The 18,157-nt window shown below is 34.2% G+C and overlaps 1 protein-coding gene and 1 long non-coding RNA gene across 4 annotated transcripts in view; both read left to right on the top strand.

The window, feature by feature from the left end:
* The window catches only part of LOC309609246, a 388,908-nt gene that overhangs the window by 264,085 nt on the left and 106,666 nt on the right, over positions 1-18,157 (top strand). The window lies entirely within an intron of this gene.
* EEA1 (early endosome antigen 1) overlaps positions 1-18,157 on the top strand; it is a 130,119-nt gene that overhangs the window by 100,932 nt on the left and 11,030 nt on the right. For all 3 annotated transcript variants that reach the window (XM_082350421.1, XM_082350419.1, XM_082350420.1), the window contains 5 exons: positions 1,164-1,303; positions 3,969-4,299; positions 5,407-5,508; positions 7,384-7,578; positions 13,595-13,777. In XM_082350421.1, the coding sequence (XP_082206547.1) occupies positions 1,164-1,303; positions 3,969-4,299; positions 5,407-5,508; positions 7,384-7,578; positions 13,595-13,777 (951 nt within the window). The remainder of the gene's footprint in view (positions 1-1,163; positions 1,304-3,968; positions 4,300-5,406; positions 5,509-7,383; positions 7,579-13,594; positions 13,778-18,157) is intronic.

Genomic DNA, 18,157 nt, shown 5'->3' with positions numbered 1-18,157 from the left:
GAAGTATTCCACCTGTTTTATATATATATGTGTGTGTTTGTGTATATATGTAGTTAATAGAATTAACATAGTTACATCGAATATCCAGTGTAAGTGTTGAGTAAGAGCCACAGGTACCTAAATTGGCTTATAAAATAGTATGCAAAATTTTTACAACTATACAAGAAAAGCATTGCTTATAGACGTTCAAACTATATATTTAACAATTTGATTTTATAAATTTGTAAAAATACATACAGTTATATGTATATGTATGAGATAGAAACCACAGTGTGAAGAATAATAATCTCTAGACCAAGAGATTAAAGAAGCAAAATCAGAAGTTTAATTGGCTTTATATTTAGGGTCAATAGGTGTTAATGAGAAGGATGACGTGACAACTCCATTTTAGTTTTGAATATTTATAATTATATAACATCAGTGTTGTTAACTGAATATAAAGGATTATATATTTTATTTATCTATTTATTTTAAAATAAATTTACTTATTTTTGGCTGCATTGGGTCTTCGTTGCTGTGCGTGGGCTTTCTTTAGTTGTGGCGAGCCGGGGCTACTCTTTGTTGCTGTGCGTGTGCTTTTCATTGTGGTGGCTTCTCTTATTGCAGAGCACGGGCTCTAGGTGTGCGGGCTCAGTAGTTGTGGCTCGTGGGCTCTAGAGCACAGGCTTAGTAGTTGTAGCGCATGGGCTTAGTTGCTCCGTGGCATGTGGGATCTTCCCAGACCAGGGCTCGAACCCGTGTCCCCTGCATTGGCAGGCAGATTCTTAACCGCTGCTCTACCCAGAGAAGTCCCAGGATTATATATTTTAAGTGGGCCCATGTGTGAACCTGTTACTTAGTTTTTTCATACTTGAGTTAATAACTTTTACTCAAGTAATAAATATAATTAAATTTATTCTCTTATTCAGAGTTCATTTTAAAAAGTAAAAACTTAGTGACTGCCTCTCATATATAAAGCCAGCTGCTAGGTCTTCTGAAAGATTCCAAGATAAATGGCTTCTTTATTCAGTGATGGCTTCAGAATGTGTTTTTTATTGTAACATAAATATTTTTGGTTATTTTTGTGTGTTATGTCAACACCAATTTGAGTGTAAATAAATGTTATAATGTTTAATAGATAATCATTGACATTAAAATGGTTTTATATTATATTTCTGCCATAGAAACTAGAAGCTGATACTCTTGAAGTTAAAGCAAGCAAGGAGCAAGCTTTGCAGGATCTACAAGAGCAAAGACAGCTGAACACAGATTTAGAGCTTAGAGCCACAGAATTGAGTAAACAACTTGAAAAGGAGAAAGAAACGTAAGCTAAACTACTTAAGAGAGAGGATTATAAACTAAGTTTCATAAGATTTCAATTTTGCTATCACAGTGCTTAAAGATTTATTTGATTCTATAAAGTACTGATACTAATGTGAATGAAAAATAAAGCCATCACAATATGGTTAAATAGGAGGGCTTGTGACCAGTCACATTTCAGTAGACTTTGTCTTTAAAGGCCAAATACACCACTCTGACTGAGTTGGCAGACTGGATCTGTGTCAGGATGGTGAGGGTTTTTGACTCTCAGTAGTAAAGATGGAAGCTGAGAGCCTGGGAAAGGTATTCAGTACCTTTCAGGGAAATGAAATAAAACCCATCAAAGTTGATGATAGTTAAATTGTTTTATGCCTTCATGGTTTCATCCTTTTTTTGGGAGTGATGACAAAACGTTTTTGTTCTCACATCTAGTAAATTGGGTCCTGATATTGTGAACTTGAGGATATACAGATGTATTCTGTGCCTCAAGTGGCATTCTTCTCTTAACATCGTTGTTTCCAGTGCCTAGGTATTTGGGGAGTACATCTGATCCTTTGTATCACCCACTGAGTGATTTGTCACCTCTGGAACCCAGTCATGTGTCTGTGAAGATGACCTTTGAGTTGGTTCTTGTTCTCTTTCCCAAGGCCCCCTATGGGCCCAGTGGTTCTTTCCATTTCTACTAAGGTTTTTAAAATTTTTGCCTTTATACTTTATGCAAACATTTCTTATGTGGGGTCCTGCATTTCTAGAGCACTACCTAAGAAAGAAGGGCTGGGTAAACACATCTGAGGTTTGACTAAACCTCACCCTTTGTCATAGGACTCAGCCCAAATAACAGGGTACAGGGCTCCCCTTTCTCAAGGGCCACCTTCACTCTGCATGCAACTCTTTCCCTCCAAATTCCATCTTATAATGTATTTTCATTACTCTGCAGTTTAATGTATTTTCAAATATCGTTTGTGATTTCTTTGATTTACGGGTTACTTAGGAGTATATTGTTTACTTTTCAAATATTTAGGACTCTTCTAGATATCTTACTGTTATTCATTTCTAATTTAATTCCATTTTGGTCAGAGAACATACTCAGTAAAATTCAGACATTTCAAATTTTCATTTAGGGCACAGTGTATGGTTTATCTTGGTTAAGTTTCCATGTGCACATATATGTGTTTTTGGGTAAAGTGTTCTATAAATATCAGTTAGGTTAAGGTGGTTGATAATGTTGTTCTAATCTTCTATATCCTTGCCAATTTTTTTCTCTGGTCATTTCTGTCAGTTTCTGAGAAAGGGGTGTTAAGGTTTCCCAGATTGTGGATTTATTTATTACTTCCTTAAGTGACTTTTTAAAAAATAAACTAAGTTTTACAGTCACTATGAAAGCCTTTATTTCTGTTTGCCTTCTTCGATTCACATAGTCTTATGATTTTATAATAATTACTTATGGGAAAGTTAAGTAGCATAGTAAATATATCAAGTCCCAATTTTAGGGTTGCTTGACAGGGATTTTAACTATATTAAATGGTAAAGTAATATTAGTACAATGACTTTTCTATTTAGACCTTTAAAAACCCATGAGGTACAGGATCCTGTGAATGTACCTTCATATGTTCTAGCTACTTTTTCGAAAGTAAAAGTAAGTTTCTGGGACTAAAAGTTAGAAAACTTCAAGTTATAGATGCAGTTCTGGTATTGTATTAATACCCAACTTCAATTATGTGGCTGGTACATTTTTTAATAACCTCTCTTTAACATATTGTTGAATTTATAATAAAATACATTGATAGTAAAGTACATTGGAAATAGTATGCATTCTAGAAATATTACTTTGCACCTAGTTTCATTTTCACTTTAAAAAATGGTTGATCTTTAATGTGTTCTTTTCTTTTGATATGTAATATGCATAATTTTATTCATTTTATGAAAGCAAAGTCTTTAGTTTAACTTTCTTAAAACAATATTTTCATTTCCTCATTCTTATAACTTTTTTTTTTCCTGTTTTAAAAAATTGAAGTATAGTTGATTTACAGTATTGTGCTAGTTTCAGGTTCTTGTAACTTTTTAATTCATTCTGGTGTAGAAAACTTATATTAAAGGACAAATGATAACAAATCTTTTATATAATCTGCTAGGCTCTAGGATTAAAGTAAATCTTTTGTCTTTCCTCCATGTTTGAAATGAAATATTTCTTCTATTTTTTAACTTTATTTTTCCTGGTTACCTTATGTGTTTTGAAGTTTAGGACCTGGCAAACACATAATGTGTTTTAGTTTTTCAAGGAAAGAGGCAGAGTTCTCTGTGCATGGGGGCTAACATAATAAATAGGTTCTTTAGGGTACATGGGAAAACATTTCTGGCTGTCATAGACTAGAGGGTTTGCTATATGCACAGATTTATTTGGGGATACATTGTGGTCAGCAACACTGGATTAAGTCATGGGCTTAGATGGTCTTGGCTTTACCACTAATTTATTTGACTTGAGGAAAATCATCTTCATCTGTTAAATGATTGGATCAGATGTTCTAAGGCATTTTTCGGTTGTGTGGTTTTACGACATTAAATTATTATTTTTACTTCTTAACTACACAAGAAAGTTTCAAAACTCAATAATTTATTAATTTGAATGGTAAATTATACATTATTAAAGAAATTGTTTCTTAAATATTTAGAGTATCCAATACAAAGTTGGATCTACAGAAGAAATCTGAAGCGCTTGAAAATATTAAGCAAATGCTTACCAAGCAAGAAGAAGAAAAAAAAGTCCTTAAACAAGAAATTGAAAATTTAAGTCAAGATGCAAAGATGCAGCACAAGGAATTGAATAACAAAATTCACACGGCAGTAACAGAACTACAAAAAGTGAAGATGGAGAAAGAAACTCTAGTAGCAGAGCTTTCTGCAGCAAAAGAGAAATTATCAAAAGTTTCTGATTCTTTGAAGAACTCCAAAAGTGAATTTGAAAAGGAAAATCAGAAAGGAAAAGCTGCTGTATTAGATTTGGTTAGTTGTTTATGTTTACTTTCTTAGGTAGAAGTGATTTTTATTTAAAATGTAGTGACTTTTCTGCTTAATTCACTGTTGACTTTTCACCTTGCATTTAAGTGATTTTAAGTGTTCTTAGAGGAAAGGAATTGGAATTACTTAACCTGAGAAAAAGATATTGGTGTTTGTGTGTGTAATTTTCCAATGGCCCAGAAAATTTTCAGTTGAGTATATAGTCTTTCTCTATTCTGGGTCTGGTGCTAGATTTGGGAAGGACTGCAGCATGTTTGTCCTCAGGGACACTTCCACAGAGAGTATAGCTACTAGTTGAAATGTTTTTCACTTGACTGTAAAAAAAAAAAAAAAAAAAAAAAAAAAAAAGAAGACCAGAAAGATCTTAATGACTTTTAACTGTGGTGCTATAAACTTTCTTTATTCAATTTTCTAAAACTCTAGATAATACCATGTCTTAGAGATACTGTAAAAAATATTTAAACTATAGAGAAAAAAAATCTGAGTCTCAGGAAATGCGTAAAGAGGAATGTATTCTCAGAAATATTTTAACCCAGAATAACACAGAATAATAGCAAAAGTAAAATTCTTTTGTTCTCAATATGAAGGTCAGTGAAAGTGTTGAGTAGCATAAAAAACATGATTATCGTATGTTACTTTTGTGTTCCTTTCTGTTTGGAGGAAACATCTATCTGTACATCTTCCCTCTTAAGTTATATGTGATTATTTTTATTTGTTGTTTCAATACTTTAAAAAAACTTGCTTCCATTTTTTGAAGCCCATTATTCTACTTTTAAAATAGTATGTTAATTAATTAATTCTGTGACATAAAAATGTGGTTTCCAAAGTATTCTAAAATCTTGTCTGAATATTATCTAAAGTATTTATTGTGACTATGGGTTGATAATAGAAACTCTTAGCCTTTTCCTCTCCCTCCCCATTTACTGCTATAATATTTGCCTGTTTTTTTAATTGAAATGGATGATTTTGTCCCATCTTAAATCATCAGTGATTCTGGTTTATTTCCTTGTGTGGATCTTACTGAGATTGTAAACCAAAATTCTTAAATTCACTACAGATATTTTCTGCATAATGTAGTTTCCATTTTTTTAGGAGAAAACGTGCAAAGAATTAAAGCAACAACTTCAAGTACAGACAGAAAGCACACATAAGGAACAGAATGAACTGAAAAAGTCACTTGAAAAAGAGAAGGAGGTAAGATTTTTTTTCTATAACAAAAAATATGTAAAGCATAATAAGGTCTTTATATTTTCAAAATATTTTCACAATACTTAAGTCAAAAGAAGGTTTTTTCATTTGTGTTCTACCTACTACTAAAAAGATTTAAGCTAGTTTAATAAAAGGCCCAAAATAAAGGATTATAATTAATAAAGGTAGAAAATTGAGTCAACTAACTATAGAGTTATAATTAGATAATCTAGATTAAGGTACATTACTATGGATAAAAAAAGTCAATAGATTTTCCATAGAAATGACATTTTAAGGGCTCTTTATTTCATGGACATTTATATTAATGGCATATTTGATAATGGTTGTATAACAATTAAGAGATTTTTCTATGGTTAATGCTTCTATTGTTCTCCATCAAAAAAAACAAGCAAATGAGTAAATAAATGGGTATAATATATATTGTTATTCTCTGAAGACATACCTCTAGCAGCTAGAGTCCAGGCATGTAGTTTTCTAGAGATCAGATTTGATAAAGCAGCAAAACATAGTCCTGACAAGTCTTTAGTGTGATTGTGTTCTGGTTGTTGATTGAAAGAAGACACCTGTGCTTTATATGCCAGCCATGTAAGTGGCAAAATTATGGAGGGTTAATGCCCAAGCTGTGAATCCAGATTGTGCAAATTTATATCCTGACTGCCAATTATTAGCTATGCTGTTTTGCCTTGTCTTAGGCAGATGACTTGCTCTCTCTGTGCTCCAGTTTCCTCGGCGGTAAGATGGGGCTAATAGTAGAATCTGTGTCATAGGATTATTGTGAGAAATAAATGGGTTAATATATTTCAAAGTGCTCAGAATACCAACTGTAACAAAATAAATGGTCAAATGTTAGCTATTTATCATTGGTTATCATAACATAATCATCATTATTAACACTACCTGACTCCTGTTTTCACAAAAATATTTCCCTTTGTATTGGAGATAAGCTGAAGCATCCATATATAGAACTGAAACTTTTTCAAAAGTAACTTTGAATGGTCAGATGCTCAAATTAGGTTCTTAATGAAATATGCATAAAATATGAAAACATGACTTTGGCTGGAAGGGTGAGAGGTAGTGTAGTTCACCTTGGCCACAGAGGAACCTCAGTGTGACTTCTATATGATATCTAATTTTGAACAGAAATATGTCCTAGTAGATTGTTAAAATAAGGTGGTAGCAAAATATGCCTCAAATCTCTAAATGAGGAAACTATTGTGTGGTATAGTTTAGTGTTATCAGACAGATACTAAACATATTTGCCAAAAATTATTTTGGTTTTATCACAGTTAATATGAAGCTATCCTTTCTGATTCACTGTGGCCAACAGGCTCATTTAGCATTTTTTTAAAAAAAATATTTATTTTATTGTTTTTGGCCCCACTGTGCTGCTTGCAGGGATCTTAGTTCCCCGACCAGGGGTCGAACCCAGGCCTGGCGGTGAAAGCACCGAGTCCTAACCACTGGACCGTCAGGGAATGCAGTTAGCATTTTGAGAATATTCAAAACAGTAGACATTTCAGCAATCTAAAGATCGATGTTGATTTTCCCTTTTTCTATGATATAAGGGAATATTAATCTAGTTCATTTGCAAGCTCTATCCAAATGTATAATTATAAGTTAAAAAGGAAGGGAAGATTAAACAAATATTGAAGATTAATCCAGCATGTCATCCAGTAGTGAATATTGTCAGTTATGAAAGCTCCATGAGGGTAGGGATTTTTCTTTTGGGTTTACTACTGATTATTTGTGGCCAATAGACTCAGTAGTTTCTACTTAGAGTAGTGCTTGGCATGAATAGGTACTCAATAAATGTGTGTTGCATGGATAAATGAATGCTAAACAGGTTTTATTTTCTTTTAGACTTCTCATCAGCTGAAGCTGGAGCTCAGTTCAATGCAGGGACAAGTCATACAGGCCCAGAATAGTTTAACACAAAAGGAAAAAGAAGAACAACGACTTCAGAGTAACATAAATGAGCTAAAGCAATTGACTGAACAGAAGAAAAAGCAAATTGAAGCACTCCAAGGAGAGGTTAAAATTGCTGTTTCACAGAAGGTAGTGATATATTTGTTTACTTTTTATGGGAAGAAAAACTTTGCAGTTAAAATAACAGTATGATAGTAACACAGATGAGTTACAACAAAGAAAATTTTACATATGCTCAAATTTTTTTCTAAGTTAAATGTATAAATGCACTTAATTATATGACTAAATATCTATGTCTGGATTTCCATTCACTATAACCATGTTGTTAGATAATTCTTATTTGAAATTCTAGCACTAATCATTTGTCTGATAGGCATAAAACTAGCTTTTTGTAAAATAACATATAACTAACTATGTTAAGAGAATAATTTATACATTTCTAGTGTATTAGAAAATTTTAAAGGAATTTAAAAATAAATTATCATCATTAAGGGAATATAATCAAGAACAAAAATCACAAATTGAGATATATTTAAATATTCAGTAGTATAGGTTTCATATAGTTATAATTGTTTGGTTTTTTAAGTTATATCATAATGGTTTCCATTTCCAAACCTATCCTGATTTATTATTAAGCATCCGTTCTTCATCCTTAAGTAAGTTTTAATACTTGTCCAGACTAAGACTTGATAAAAGTGGATTGAACTTAATATTTGAACAAAATGAGGTTTTCCCCACTGTTGGTGTGTGCATATTAATTAGTTCATGGAGAAGAAAGATATAAGATCCCTAGTATGTAAAACAAACAAAATATGTCATGTTATTAATAGTTGGCTTGTCACATTACTAGAGAAAAAAAATTAACCCCACAAATACATATTTTATGTTGACCACTATTTTTATAACTATTATTATGGCCATTTTACAAAAGAGTAATTTTCTAATAACATAAACAAGAGTAGACAAATTTGTCTATCCTTTTTTTGTGTGTGTTATATATAATCATACATCAGGATATAATTATCATAGTATGTATTTTGTTCTATGATTTGATATCTTGAGGTCATTTTTTCCCAAAATCTATTAGCCTCATATTCAAGTTTTCCTTAGATCTTCATTTTTATAACATCATGACTTAGTAAATTAAAAAAAAAACCAACAACTATTTTTAGCACATTTTCTTTTTTATTAAATTATTAGTTATAATAAGATTTCTTCCAGATTTATGATTAATATATATTGCCTGTACTTTGCATGTCTTTACTAGATGACACCTTAAGGATTTTGAGATTCAGAGGAAATGTTCTTATTGGTAGTTGTCTTACTTGGGACTGTTATAACAAAAATACCATAGACTAGGTGGTTTAAAAAATAAGCATTTATTTCTCACAGTTCTGCAGGCTGGGAAGTTTAAGATAAAGGCACTGGCACATTGAGTGTCTGGTGAGGGCCCACTTTCTGGCTTGCAGACAGCTGTCTTCTTGCTGTATCCTTATATGACTGAGAGAGATTATCTCTTGTGTTTCTTCTTATAAGGGCACTAATCCCATTCACGAGGGCTCCACCCTCATGACCTAATGACCTCCCAAAGACTCCACATCCAAATACCATCACATTTGATCTAGGCTTCAACATGAATTTGGGGGGGGGGTGTCACAAACATTCATAGCAGTAGTTCACTTGTGTCAGTGTATGAATGCTAGAAGAAGGAACACCTTTAACCTTGGGGAGGACAGCATTTTGGGGGAGTGTTGGGTGGATAGCCAGTCTCTATAAATTTGACTTGGAATTTGGAGTACCTAGAGAATCACTGAAAGGCAAGAATTGTTTGGTTTTATTGAGGAGCAGTGTACTATCATGGAAAGAAGATACATTTTAGAGCCAGGCAAATTTGAATTTAAATTCTGTGTGACACACATTAGGTTTATGGTCACAGGAAAGTGATACATCTTTCTGAGCTAAATAAAATAGGGTCATAGAGTTGTAAAGGTTGAGATAATTTGAAGCAATTATACTTCAATTAAGATCTATTAAAAAAAAAAGATTGCAATAATGTATTTAAAGTACCTAGTACTGTGTGTGCCCAGTGCCATGGGGAAGCAAAATAGTTGTTGGATATTATATATAAGTGTAGCAAACTATGATCTAAGAGTGTCATTGTGCATGGTAAACCATACAGTGATGGTCTCTGGAAACTTTTCACTGGGCCACAGTGAAATAGGAAAACAAGGATAAAGTTTAAATGGGTATAGATATGTATGTGTACACACACACACACACCCCATATATATCTATATCTATCTATATGAAACACACATATACATACATTTTTAAAATGTGATTGTGATTGTTTGGGAGTCACAGATAAAGGATCCAGCAAGGCTATATAAGTCATCAGTTCCTGTACCAACCTTATTTGAAACCTAATGTGGGAATACAGAATGAATAGGAAATGGCCCCTATTCTCAAGTAGCCTATAATTTAATGAATCAGGTATGTAAGGAAAAAGAGAACTGTAGTAAGAAGGAGAATGAGAAAAATTAGAACTTAATGGAAATTTTGACTGGCTTTCTAGAGGAGCTAGCATTTGAACTGTGTCTTTGAAGACTATCCTAATTTTGAAAGGTTAAAAAAAAGAGGAAATTAGATATTTCAAAGGAGAGGAAACAATATCAGCAAAGTTTGCGAAACTTAAAAAAATGTCATTATAGAAAATTTGCTATTGGAATACCTCGTAAGTGGAGAAGTGAGGGGAGATAAGGCTACAGAATTGGATGAAGTCAGATCACAGTAGATGTTGTATAGTTGTTTCCACTTTAAATTTTTAATATTGGAAGACTAAAGGTAAAAATCTTTAGAAGGGAGAAATGTAGTCAGACCTGTTTTAGAGCAAAAACTGATAAGCTTGTGAAGGATAAATTGTAAATGACTGACCCTCCTATATTCTCCTTTGGAACTTTGGGTTTACTTCTGTTAAACCCATTATCAAGCTGTTACATTGATCTTTTTATTTTTTTTAATTTTCTTTTATTTAACTTACCCACTAATAGATTTGAATTCCTCAAAGTCAGAGAACTGTGTTTTCTAACAAATAAGCTATCAATGATTTTTAAAAAAATGAATGAATGAATGAGCCTGTCATTTAGAGTAAGTAAAATGAAGGCCCAAATATGAACCCAGAGGGCAATTATGATCAGTGTTGAGACTTTGTAGAGGGCTTATTTGACCCATAAAGGTGATTGAAGAGAAGAAAACTAGATTTGTGGGAGGGAAAATGTTAAAGAAAAGAAGTAGTATTCTACCAAAAAAAAAAAACAAAACGCAGTGTAGTCTTCAACACGAAAAACAATGTCCAGGAATTCTTCGTTGTGAAGACTCTAAATTGGAGGTAATGTGGGATGTTGTCAGATAATGTGTGGGGTGATGAACCCCCTTTCCTCCATAGGCAGTTAGCACTACCTCCTGGCAATCTGCCTCCTAGCTCTCTTGAATCTATCCCCTTTTCTTATTTCCCAACTGCCACAGTCTTAGTCCAGGCTATTTTTTTCTCTTATGTGGACTACTATAAAAGTCTCTTAATGGATGTCCTGGGCTCTATTTGTCTACCTCCCATCTATTTGTCATTCATTCATTCAAGAAATATTACTAGGCACCTATTCTGTGCCATGGGCACAGTTCTAGGTGTTGGAGGTGTAGCTGTGAACAGACGGGGAACCTATTCTCATGGACTTAAACTTTCTTGGGGGGAAGAAACTTAAACAGGGTGATGTGAAAGACAGTGATGGGACAGAGTCCTACTAAAAGGTTGGGTGATCAAAGAAGCCCCTCTGAGGAGATTTGAGCTGATACATGAAATACAAGAGCCATCCATGTAGTGGTCGGGGTGGGACAACTAGTGCAAAGATCTTAAGGCTAGAACAAGCTTGGTATTTTCTAAAAACGGAGACCAGTGTAGGTTAAGTATAGTGGAGAGAGGAAGAGTAATATGAGATGAGCTCAGAGAAGTAGACAGGGGTAAAAGCATAAACATACAAAGTTGAAGATTATAAGATAACAGAGAATGATGTATTTTGTTCAAAGGATAATTAGAATCGATAAGGAGATTTTGAGCAGAGAATGGTGGGATCTGACTAAAGGGACATAAAGGAGCAAGCAGGAAAGGCATTGAAAAACTATTGCAGTAGTCTAGAAAGTACAAGATGATGGCGTAAACTAAAGTCTTAGCAGTGGATGATTTGGGAATATCTTTTGTAAGCTGAGTCATCAGGACTTGCTGATAGGTTAGATGGTGAGAGATGATGGAAGGAGGAGTCTAGAATAATTCTAGGTTTGTGGCTTGTGCAAGTGGATAGATGGCCATTGGATAGATGGCCATATTTATTGGGGGAAGTAGCATGTTTTTGAGGAGCAGGGTTGCTGTCAGGAATCAAGATTTCTACTTGAGATAGGTATCTGTCAATCACTCAAGTGAAGATGTCAGGGAAGTACTTGGATATAATGAGCCCAGAGTTCAGGCAGAGAGGTTGGAGCTAGAGACATAAATTCAGGAGTCAATTGTAAATAAACAATATTTTAAAAAATATATATTTTTTAACTTAACAAGGATTTATTCACAGGAATACCTGTAAGTAGAGAAAAATAACAGAAAAGCTAAACAAATGAAATGAAGAGGATCCAAACCAACTTTCACTCTGTAGATTTTTACTTGCACCCTGTGTGCATATATCTAGGGCACAGAGGGCCACCAACATGCGCCAATACAGTGTAGGAACCCTGCATTACATCCATTAACTTAAACATATCTTTAAGATCATGCTTTGAACAAAAAAAGAAAGCTTAGAAGGCAATATGTTGAGTGGGAATAAACATTGAAATATAGCAATCATGTCTTCAACTTCTACAATTGTCTTTATGTGCCAACTAACATTTATGCAGCCTCTTACAGATCTTTTACCATGTAATTTAAGTTTTAGAAGTTTTGATAAAATCACTAGTAGTATATAACCATGCAGAAAGCACATCACACTGACAGCACAGAGGCAAAGATTTTGCACAGATATATCTGCTTTCCACATTGTGCAGGTTACACACAATACAATATCAATCTTATTCCTAACAGATCCTAAAAAGATATTTCAAGGCCTAGCTGTAAACTACAGTACTTTATATCTATATTCTTAATAAAAATGAGTCTAGTTGGGATCTTCTAAATAGAGACTGTATATAGAATAAAAGAGGGCTAGAGACTGAACCCTGGGGTCATACAGTATTGAGAGATCAAACAAAAGAGGAGGAGCTAGTAAAAGATTTTAAGATGGAATGACCAGTGAGGTAGGAGGAGAATCTAAAACACAAGATGTCCTTGAAACCAGGTTGAAGAATGTTTCTAAGAGGGAGCATCATCAACTGTTTGAAGGACTGCTGGGATGTTAATAAGATGTGGACAAGGACATGAATATTGTATTTTGGAACAAGGGGGTCGCTGATGACTTCAACAGCAGTTTCATTGAAGTGTATTTATTTTAAAAGCCAAGTGCTTCTTTTCATGCTATGCTTACATATATTTTATTTATGTCATAATTTGTGCATATCTCCTGAATCTTCTTAAAGACTGAAGGTTTAGAGTTTAGAGGAGTTGTACCTTTGCAACATTTTCTTCTCTTTTTCTGCTTTGATGTTAATAAAGATGACCTGTAGAAATTTCTTAAGTTATTCTTGAATTTCAAGGAGTAGAAACAATATACTTCAACTTAGTAATGGCTTTTTAATTATTTCATGTAGAAATTTCCCATAGTTCAACCTTAAATTATATCATCTTTTAAAGCATACAGCACTGTATCTTCCATCAGAATGTAGTTGTTACTTTCAGTCTCCTGAGACCTTGGTACTTGGGAATTCTCAGTGAAATTTTTTTTTCTTTATTTAATTGCTTTTTCATTTTTTGTCGTTTAAATTGGGACTTGTTGAATTTTGTAATTCTTTAATTTTGTAACTATAAGGTAAGTTACACTTTATTAAAGTAAAATTTTAGGGCATAACTACAATTCAGTTTGTTCTTAGGAATCTTAGTTGTGTGGATTTCATTCTATATTTGTAACTTGTTTTTGGTATGCATACTGTTTTAAATAACTATTGTATGTTTCAGACAGAACTTGAGAATAAACTACAGCAGCAGTCAACACAAGCAGCACAGGAACTTGCAGCAGAGAAACAGAAAATATCAGTGTTACAAAATACCTATGAAAAAAGTCAGGAAAGTCTAAAACAGCTTCAGTCTGATTTCTATGGGAAGGAATCTGAATTTCTTGCCACAAGGCAAGATCTTAAGGTATAGTGAACTATATTATATCATAAAAACCAATAAGTTGTTTATAGACATTCATTAAATGATTGATTTGAACCCAAATGGGCATGGGAATGTTAGTGTTTATGGAATATCATGCTTGTTTTCTGTTGAATTATTATATTTGGAGAAACATGCTTTTTAAATTGTTTTATATAACAAAATATATATGTAAATATAGGCATTTAAGAATAACATCTTCAATAGAAATAATTTGGAAATTGTTAATTGCTACATTGGCTTATCTAAGGACTTTGCTGCCTTTATGTAAAAAAAATAACTTTTAAAACAGACTGCTGTTAAAAAATCTAAGGAGTTTTAAATGTAAACCACTTGTGAAAATGCAAGCAATTTTACTGTTGCTTGTCAAGCAATATTAACTTTAGTGTTATATATTAGTCAACTTCCCAAGACTACTGGAATGCATAATGATTAAAATTAGGAGATTATAGCTCAAAGTAAACTTAACCTTAATTATCTAAACATATATGGATATTTTGTCCTTGGCAATACTGTTTGATTAAAGTATCATTTTTACTAAAATGAAGACTATGGAAAAAGGGTAAACAATTTTTATGCAGCATTAAGGTATCAGTTCTCTAAGGGAAATGGAACATTTGTATTCTCTCACAGAAGAGTTAGCCATTTCTCTTTTTTGTCATAGTGAAATAGTATGCTTTTTGATTCTTTCCTATGTTTGGATTTTTGTTTCTTTACATAATTTAAAATGCCTTATTGAAAAATTCTGTTGAAAATCACAGAATATTTTTATATATAATATACATAAATATACTACGTCTATACTTTATTCATAGGCTGCTATAGGGAAGGCTTTATGAAGGAGGTAGGACTTGACCAGGTCCTGAAGGATATAAGAATTTGAATACACAGAGAGTCCTGAGAAAGATCAGTTCACTCAGGGGCACATTTGAGAAAAGGTGCAGCAGTGGGAGCCAGCAAAGCCAGGGGGCAGTCACCATAATTGTCTTGCTAGAGTGCTGGTTTGTGTTTGGAAGTTAAAGTTAAAAAGGTTGGGATCAAACTGTGAGGTATCTTAGATGCCTAGCAAGGACGACTGACTGGACTTTATATTGGGTTGGCGGCGGGCGGGGGAGGGGGGGGATGAAGAGTCTAAGCAGAGGAATAAAATGAAGAAGATATATTTTAGGCAACAACCTGGAACTGGTTTATAGATAGCAGCCTGGTTTGGGTCTGGCGTAAACTAGTGCTGGGGAGATTAGTTAAGAGGCTATCTCCCTTCCTTCCTCCATAAACTCCAGTAATCTAGCTGTGAGCTGATTAGAACTGGAGTTAAAGAGGATGGAACAGAAGAGATTAATGGGAGAGAGAATATGAAACAAAAGGGCTGAATAATGTACAGGGTGCAAGGAAGTGAAGGAATCAGTGGTGACTAATGATCTGACAAAGAAACAGGAGATTGGGTAAAAGAATTTTCATAGGGCCAACAGTAGATATTTTATATATATAAAGTTCACAATTAGCAAGAGTTCTTTTAAAAAAATACCACCTGACATTTAGAAAGTATCTTAACTTGCTATATTCTCTAAGTAGCTTTAAATTATTATTAGTTTTCCTTTACAATACTGTTGAAAGTCAGGGAGGGTTTGTGGAAGAGTTTGGACTTTATCCTAAAGGCAGGAGGGAACCACTGAAAGGATTTGCTCGGATTTGTATTTTAGGCCAATAACTGGCTGCAGGAGAAGGAATGGATTGTAGGGGAACATGGCTGAACGTTGGGATGAGAGAGGAGACTTTGTGGTAGTCCAAGTGCGGATGGTGGCGGCTCGGGCTGGTAGTAGTAAGGATGCAGAATGTGCATGAATTCAAAGGACATTGAGGTGGTAGAGAAGATGAAACCTAATGACTGATTGTAGAAGTTCTGTAGAAATCACGTTTTTTCTTCATATGGATGTATTATTTACCCAAGAGCATAACACAGTAATAAGACTTAGATCTTTTAAATCAGTATGTTTTTCATTAAGCCAACAATTATTTTTATTATGCCCGAAAGCTACATCATGTTCTAATTTTATACACGAAAGAAAAATTCAAATGTAAACATGGGCAAGAAGAGAAAGACAGAGGGATAAGGCTGTTGTGGAGTTTAACAACTGTTGAGAGGCCGTGGATAGACTCTCTCTTCCAAAGCTTCCTTTTGCAGACGAAACTGAGGCCCTGCTTGGTTAGTGACAGGCCTAGTGTTTGCACAATAACAGAACGATGATTGGATCTCAGCTCTTCTGATTCATAGCCCTTTATTCTTTTTTTTTTTAAATTAATTAATTAATTTGGCTGCATTGGGTCTTCGTTGCTGCGTGCAGGCTTTTCTCTAGTTGCGGTGAGTGGGGGCTACTCTTCCTTGCGATGCGCGGGCTTCTCATTGCGGTGGCTCTCTTGTTGCGGAGCACAGGCTCTAGGCACTTGGGCTTCAGTAGTTGTGGCACACGGGCTCAGCATTTGTGGCCCTCAGTCTCTAGAGCGCAGGCTCAGTAGTTGTGGTGCACGGGCTTAGTTGCTCTGCGGCATGTGGGATCTTCCCGGACCAGGGCTCGAACCTATGTCCTCTGCATTGGCAGGTGGATTCTTAACCACTATGCCACTGGGGAAGACCAGTAGCCCTTTATTCTTTTACCATCATTTCACTAGAATTTTTTTTATAAAATAGGATATTGAATTTTTTTAATAAAATAGGATGTTGACAAATTTTTATAAAATAGGATTTGACAAAATATCCTATTTTATTTTTTTATACAGTAGGATATTTGGAAGTTAATCCTTCCAAAATGACAGGTATCTGAACTACTTAAGTTAATATTTAAAAAAAGAAAGAAATTCCTAGGAAAGTTCAAATAATATTTATAGGACAGAATAAGGGATCAGCCATTCTTTTTCTTTTGCTTCAGTGATTATTATATGACCTTATGTATAAGAGAGAAAGGGAGAGGTTCAGAACCTTGTAACATGACACCTAAGTCAAGGCTGCCATCTGTGGGCTGACGGTGTATACCAAGACACCAGTAGAATGGAAGACGGGCTGGCTTGATCTATGCCTTTAGCCCCATCTGCTGGATTATTTATGCAATACTAAAATTTGTTGACGGGATATTTCAAACTGGCTATGCTGTGTGCTATTCTTTGTTTTCCAGGAAAGGTAGAAGTGGTGTTTAACTGTAAATTTTGCACCCTCAGTGAAGTGAAAATTCTAGGATAAAAAGTTTAGAATTAAATGTAAACCTTCTTAGCCTAGTACTGTTCTTTATGTCATTTCATCAGACATCAAGAAAAATAACTAAAAATTTTAAAGTTTTATTTTGAAAGAAAAAGGAAAAATTGTTGAACAGACCCCCCCCCAAAAAACCAAAAAACCAATAGCTACCACAGAACAGTGCAGAAAATCTTTTTTTGCTACATTACTATAATGTGATTGGGGTATTCAGGATCAGGGTTGGTACTTGATCTACTCAGGGATTTGCTTATTCCAGTGGCAGTGGGTGGGTTAAAGATAGCCCCAGTAAACCATCTAATGGGAGAGGGAGTTCTCCAAGGGAAAAGATGCTGAGCAGATGAAACTAATATAGTCTGAAGCAAGAAAGATAAAAGGAAATTTTGAAACAGCAGTATACTGCTGAATGACATAGATGAATATTCAGAGGCAAGGTTGAACAACATGTTTTGGCTCAGAAAACAGTGCAGATTTTGAACTTGACTTTAAAGATTTAGTCACTAGGATTTTGTGAGTTCAGAATTTTATAGGCTGTTATTTAAACCATGGGCATTTTGGAATTCTCTGGTCAGAGATTGGGGGTATTCTTGCTTTTAGGCTCTAGCAAGTGTTGGTATTCTTTAGCATTAGATCAGGACCTCTGTTACCTAATTACAATTGCTATAGACAGTATGGGCTAGGCTTTGTCAAATTTTATTCTTTTTCTCTGAAATCACTCTCACCTTTTGTGATACTTAGGTCAGTTCCCACATGCCCACAAAGCCTTCTTTAAACATTCCACAGAGAACACTCACACTCGTTTTTCTGTGCATTTGGCATATAGCAAATGCTCTAATACCCTGTACAACTTCCATTTTATACCCTGGTTCTGTTTTCCAGGCTGTATGGTCAGCTTCTTTAAGTCCAGGACCATCTTTTATCTTCCTGTCTACCTTAGTAGTATACTCAATTAAAGCTTAGCTGCTTGATTAGTAAAGGACTAGATGACTTTAAGTCTTTTCCAAAAAGGAAGTCTTACAGTTCTTAGTGTTCTAGTGGAAGCCATTGAAAATGGAAATTTGATTTACATCAGAAAAGACTTCTGAACTGGGTTATTTGTAAGGAATAATCTCTTTCAGGAA

The sequence above is a fragment of the Balaenoptera borealis genome (assembly GCF_965194805.1).
Source record: "Balaenoptera borealis genome assembly, chromosome: 13".
Taxonomy (NCBI): domain Eukaryota; kingdom Metazoa; phylum Chordata; class Mammalia; order Artiodactyla; family Balaenopteridae; genus Balaenoptera; species Balaenoptera borealis.
This window is presented reverse-complemented; position numbering and strand designations above follow the sequence as displayed.